The following is a 6,742-nucleotide window of genomic DNA, read 5'->3' as shown; positions in this document are numbered from 1 at the left end:
TTGGGAGTGCGGCGGCGCTCCCGCCGAGGGTTCGGATCCCACATACAGACCGGTTCCCACTCACTGGCTGAGCGAGGTGCGGGCGCAGTGCCGAGGGTTGCAATCCCATTGCCGGTCCCGGTCCGGTACGGGTGCGACACTGAGGGTTGCGATCCATTGCTGGACACGAAAAAAGACAAAAAAGAAAAAAAAAAAAAGAGTGGGAAATCCTATTGTGGTAATTGAAAGGTGGGGCCTTGAAGAGGTGATTAATTAGATTGTAAGACCATGCCATAGTGAATGGATTAGAAATGGTGGTCAGGGGCATGATTCTGAGGGCTTTAAAAGGAGAGTGAATGAGGAAGTTGGTCTCTCATTCTCTCTGCTCTGCCATTTTCTACCATGTGAGACCCCCTGCCTTGCTGTAAAGCCACCACCAAAAGAAGACCCTCACCATAAGTGTTCCCTGGACTTTGGACTTCCCAGCCTCCGAAACTTAAGCAATAAATTTTGTTTTCTTTATAAATTACCCAGTCCTGTGTATTTTGTTATAAGCAACAGAAATGGTCTAATATAGAAGACTTACTAGCTAGCTGGTTGGCTCAGTTGGTTAGAGTGTGGTGTTATAACACCAAGGTCAAGGGTCAAGGGTTGGGATTCCTGTACCAGCCAGCCAGCCACACACACACACACACACACACACACACACACACACACGCACACACACACACACGGTGGCATTTGGCAGAGTGGTCAGAGATTGAGCTGATTTGAGGCTGATTTTCAGTCTTTTTGAGGTCTTGTTTATGCACCTGCTTTAATCAGTTCTCACCCCAACCAGGCTTGCTATCCTGATACTAATTATCAGATACTGGCATTGGTAGCTTACATTCCTGCAGTAATGCAGCAAGTAATAGGTAAGGAATAGGTGTGGAGATGGGTTGGAAGTGGCAGCAATGGAACTTACAAAGCTTTTCTCAGTCTGTCTCTATGCACTCGTCCTGCAGCCCTTCATGTCAGACTGCAGCCTCCCACCTCCCATATATGTCTCAAGACACACACCTTATGTCTCCCTAGGACTTTCACACTTGGTTGTTGTTGTTGTTTAGTTTCTGCATTTAATGTTTCCCTCACATCTATAGATTCTGCAGGGCTGATTTTTGGGAATGGATCCAGCAACCCATGCTATTCACCCTCATCAGGAATCAGAATCCCCTTCCTATATCTTGCATTCATTCCAAGATATCTTGTGGCCTTGTCAAACTTAGAAATGTGTACGCAACAGTCTTTGTCCAAGAATGGAGGTTATTGGTGAATACTGGTTTACTTTTGCCTGTTCCAATTTATAGATGATGAAGTATCATAAATAAGACTAGAAAGGAAACGTATTTGACACTATCTATTTTAACAACCAGTATATAAGTGATAATCCCATTGCTTACTAAATGCCACGTCTTTTCTGTTTTTTATTTCTATTCAGTTATTTATTTTAGTTAAAACTATTATTTAATTTTAGCATTCAGCTTAACTAGAGAGAAGTAGAAAATTTATTATCATGTAATATATTTCCATACTTTACATTTCAGAACTACCTTACTTTTAATCCAACAAATAATAAAGAATTGGTGAGCAATAGTAGAATACAAACAATATATTATTTGTGGGTAAGTAGAAATATTTTTATTTGTTTTATTTATTTATTTTTTCCTTTTTGTCTTTTTTCGTGTCCGGCAACGGATCGCAACCCTCAGTGTCGCGCCCGTACCGGACAGGGACCAGCAACGGGATCGCAACCCTCGGTGTTGCTCCCACAACTCGCTCAGGCAGTGAGCGGCCGGTCTGTATGTGGGATCCAAACCCTCGGCGGGAGCGCCACCGCGCTCCCAAGCGGCGCACTGTAGCAGTGCGCCACCGGGCCAGCCCATATTTGTTTTAAATATGGGTACAAGTATATGTTCATTCTTTGAGTACAGATGTTTTGTTAATATAACAATATAGTATCTACTTAGGAAGCAATAAATACATATTAAGTTTTTGATTTAATTATAGTATTTATTTTAGTACCATTGGAAATTAGCATATTAAATCAGAAGCAAATAATTAAATTTCATTTAATATTTTTAAAAGTAATGAGGCAAATATTTAATAGGTCTAAAGTATAGGGTTTTTTTTGAGGCCTTGGACTTTATTCCCTTTTAGAAAGGAATTAGTGAACAGATCAGTGAGAGATATACCAACACAGGGCAAAATCATGAGATTAAGAAAACATTGAAAGTGAAACAGAATTTACCACATGACTCAGCAATTCCTAGGTATGTACCTGAAAGAACTGAAAGCAGGCACTTAAAAAAATACTTCTGTAAAAATGTTCACAGGCTGGCTGTTTAGCAGTTGGGTAGAGTGCAGCCGTATAACCCCAAGGTCATGGACTCGGATCCCTAGACAAGCCAGTTGGAAACAAAACAAAACGAAACAGAACAAAACAAATGTACATAGCAGCAGCACTATTTGCAATAACTAAAAGGTAGAAACAAACCAAATGTCCATCAGTTGAAGAATATGTAAAGAAAATGTGATATATGGACACAATGGAATATTATTGTGTGTAGTACTGACACATGCTACAACATGATGAGCCTTGAAAACATGATGCTAAATGAAGGAAGCCAGACACAGAAAGTCAGGTATTGTATGATTCCATTTACATGGAATGTCCAGAATGTTCAGGCAAACCCATAAGGACAGAGTAGATTGGTAGTTGCCAGGGGCTGAGGGTCGGCAGGAATGGGGAGCGATTGCTAATAGGTATGGGGTTTCTTTTGGGGGTGATGAAAATGTCTTGGAACTAGATAGAGGTGGTGGTTGCACAGCATTGTGAATGTACTAAATGCCACTGAATTGTGCACTTTAAAGTAGTAAATGGTTAATTTTATGTTAAGTGAATTTTACCTCAGTATAAAAGTGCAAAGCAAAAACAAAAGCATATTGGATTGCTGATTGTCAGTGATATTCATTACTTCAGGTATTTATCATAAAGTTTTAAAGTCTTAATGTAGAATTCCAATTCGCATTAACTATCATTTAAAATCACAATAATTTGTGGCATTTTTTAATGTATTGCTTTTCTTTCAGTGTTTTTAGATATTCTCTGAGGCAACAGGTTCTCTTACTGGTAGCTATTGCAAGTCTCTGACCTTGTTTGGGTGTATCTGTTTTGGTTTTATCATGTAATTTGTCTTTTGGCAACCAGGTCTTTTTTTAGTAGTGATTATTTTTACTGTACTTACCAGAATGAAGAGAGAGGAATACTTGCTCACAGTGCCCCGCTTTTAACAGAAAAAGTGAGTATGCCTGTTGTATTTTTATACACCCGATTTTGTGGAGAATAGATATATATGTGCAAGCTTAGTTGCTTTGGGCTGCTCTTTGTATCTCTTGATATTAAACCATTGGGAAATAATTTGAAAACTTTACTTGGGTCCGTTATTCATATTGAATTGTCAGTTGAAAATAATGGAGGTATTGTTAAAAATAAAATGTTATGGAGAAAAAAGTTAATTACCATGAGAAAATATCCAAAAAAGTGATGGCTTTTATAATGTATATGTGCATATTGACAAAGAATGCAAGTTAATTTGAAATGATGTAAGTAGAATAGTTAAACATGACTGGATAAAATATAAAGCTGCTCAGTTTCAAAATAATAAAAAATGATATTGGATATTTGGTATTAGGCGTGACGAACCAGATATTTAAAAAATGTTTTATCTTGGGCCGAGCCCATGGCGCACTCGGGAGAGTGCGGTGCTGGGAGCACAGCAGCGCTCCCGCCGCGGGTTTGGATCCTATATAGGGATGACCGGTGCGCTCACAGCGCTCACTGGCTGAGCGCGGTGCAGCTGGTCTCAAAAAGGACAAAAAAAAAAAAAGTTTTATCTTACCTGCTTACCTCAAGCTACTGCATCTGAGGTGGAACTCGAGTTCTGTCTCCAGTAGCATTTTCTGCATTTGATACCCATGTAATCTCCCTCACTGAACACCTTATTATGATTTTTCTCCTTCCTTTCTTCTCTCATGGTATGAGTTGTAGAAACTTATTTTTATTTATTTATTTTTTGCTGTTCATTTCTTTTTATTTATTTTTATTTTACTTCTCAATATACATTGTAGTTCATTTTCATGCCCCTTTACCAGTTCCTCTCCACCCCCTCACCTCCCCCTCTGTAGAAACTTATTTTTTAAAGAGGGCATGCCAAAAGGAAAAATAAAGATGAGATGGATAGACACAAGGAAAAACTATTCTATCTGCAAACTTCGTGTTTCATAAATGAAAGTATCAAAAAAATACAGTGAGTTCTCTTTATTCATGGTAGTTATGTTCTATAAAGTCTCTGCGGGGCCGAGCCCGTGGCGCACTCGGGAGGGTGCGGCGCTGGGAAGCACGGCAGCGCTCCCGCCGTGAAAAAATACAGTGAGTTCTCTTTATTCATGGTAGTTATGTTCTATAAAGTCTCTGCGGGGCCAAGCCCGTGGCGCACTTGGGAGGGTGCGGCGCTGGGAAGCACGGCAGCGCTCCCGCCGTGGGTTCGGATCCTATATAGGGATGATCGGTGCGCTCACAGCGCTCACTGGCTGAGCGCGGTGCGGCCGGTCTCAAAAAGGACAACAACAACAACAACAACAACAAAATAGTCTCTGCAAACACTAAATTAACGAGTACTGAACCGTTCCTTCTAGGAGAAATAGGGGATTGGGTTCTTTTGAAACTCCAGTCACATTTTCATCAACTGATCAATACATAACCTTTTTTTATGTATGTTTCTCCTTAAAAACAGACTTTTGTTGTTGTTGGCAGCAAACAAGTAGGTAAATTCACACATGCAGAATCCATTATTAATGAACATGAATTGTAGTTTGATATGATAAAAATGCCTTGTATTGAAACAGTGCTGGTCTTAGGAAGAACTTGATGCTCTTGCTTCACTAATTATTATTTTACTGATTCTTTTGTGTTCAAGTCAAAAGAACCAAACCCTAGGATCTTCTCTGCATAATTAGAGAATGGGGCAGCAGATTTACTGTATGAGTACCCTGTGACTGATTGCTGAGTTTCATTCATTCATTCCATAAACATTCACTGAGGGGCTTTATCACTGCTCTGGGTTCTTTCTATACTTTATTTCTAAGATACTGTCTAAGGAAGATGGCATAGTGCCTTATTTTACATAGCACAAATTTAATAAGGAGTTTCATTCAGAGCATTTCATGTCCAATGCTTAAATAATTTCTACTGATGGGAAAATACTTTATGATCAAAGGAGACTGGAAGAATTATTTTATGGTATTTACAACTGGAGCATGCTTTTGCTCATGACAGACATCAGTTTCTTTATCACTCTCTGAAACCTCCAGAAGAGAGTTGAACAGGTATAAATGTGATTAACTACTCTTTCATTTGCTTTAAACAAACAGCTTAATTGAACACGGTACATAACCCTTCACTTGCTCTTAGCAAACCGTCAGAGGTTCAGAACTACCTGGACCCTGGCAATCCATGGGAGGCGGTTTTTAGTGATTATTTTTTCCATTCTCTTTTTCCCACTATATTTCAGCCTAATATTATAAAATGTCGTGTTGATAAATGCTTTGTTTTGTATTTATTACCAACGATAACTCAAAACCTGTCTTTTGAAACACAGACCTTCAACAAGCTCGTGGGAAAATTTAGCCAGTCTGTCTTCCATTTGAATTTAACACAAATCCTCTCAGCAACAATGGAAGGGAAGCTGGTTGTCTGGGACATACACCGCCCACCATTGTCTTCTGCCACCTTTTTGGGCTTTCCCTATATCAAGCCTTGTAAATTGGTTCATTTGCAGAAAGAGGGTATCACCGTGCTTACTACAGTTGATAGGTAATTAACCTAATTCAAAAGTAGCTATGGATGATTATAAAAATTGTTTAGGATGTATACACATATTTTGTATGTACATAGAATATTTCTCAGAAGAATCACAACTAACTGGGAACATTGGTTGCTTCTGAGAAAGAACTGAGAACAAGGTTGGGGATGGATTTACTTCCTTTTATAGTCCTCTTTGTATTAATTGAAGTTTTTTTTAATCATGAGCATGCATTATGTTAAAAAATCCCTTTGTGATAGTGAAACAAAAAGTAACTGATTTTTTTTTCTTCTGTGCTAATTAGACTTATTTTGTACCCAAAATTTTACATACTTTAAATAATTTAAGAAAATAACTCAAATAACTATATTGTTTGTCTGATTACAAAATAACATTTACCCACTATGAAAAGATCAAGTACACCAGAACTTCATAAAATTCACTAATTCTTTGATTTTGAGAGGCTGTGAGGACTCACAGATGATAATTGAAAGCCTCAGAACAGGGTTCACATTCCAGCTGTATCCCTTTCTTGCTGCATGACCTTGAACAGGAGACTTAACCTTGCTGAACCTCCATTGTCCCTTCTGTAAAATGGGCATAACAATACTGTTTCTCTCAGAGCAATCTTTGGATTTTCTGAGACAAGACATGTGACACTCTTAGCATGCAGCCTGGCATAGGGGAGCCTGAGGTAAATGGCAGCCATCATTAGAGTGTGAGCAGAGTTCTCAAAAGTGTAGAGAAAATTGCCTAATGATGAGGATGCTGCCCAATATGGTTGGAGTCACTGTGCCATCTACTTTCAAAAAGCCCATTTGCTTTCATTTGCATTTTTTTTTCCTTTTTTTTTTTTTTTT

General features: G+C 38.8%; 1 protein-coding gene across 1 annotated transcript in view; it reads left to right on the top strand.

Annotated features, from left to right (window-relative positions):
* The window catches only part of WDR66 (WD repeat domain 66), a gene marked incomplete at its 3' end in the record, with an annotated part of 69,871 nt that overhangs the window by 23,173 nt on the left and 39,956 nt on the right, over nucleotides 1-6,742 (top strand). The window contains exons 8-10 of the mRNA XM_008593154.1: nucleotides 1,566-1,643; nucleotides 3,270-3,320; nucleotides 5,679-5,893. Of these exons, the coding sequence (XP_008591376.1) occupies nucleotides 1,566-1,643; nucleotides 3,270-3,320; nucleotides 5,679-5,893 (344 nt within the window). The remainder of the gene's footprint in view (nucleotides 1-1,565; nucleotides 1,644-3,269; nucleotides 3,321-5,678; nucleotides 5,894-6,742) is intronic.

Source organism: Galeopterus variegatus, unplaced genomic scaffold (assembly GCF_000696425.1).
Source record: "Galeopterus variegatus unplaced genomic scaffold, G_variegatus-3.0.2 Scaffold8780, whole genome shotgun sequence".
In the NCBI taxonomy this organism is placed as follows: Eukaryota; Metazoa; Chordata; class Mammalia; order Dermoptera; family Cynocephalidae; genus Galeopterus; species Galeopterus variegatus.
This window is presented reverse-complemented; position numbering and strand designations above follow the sequence as displayed.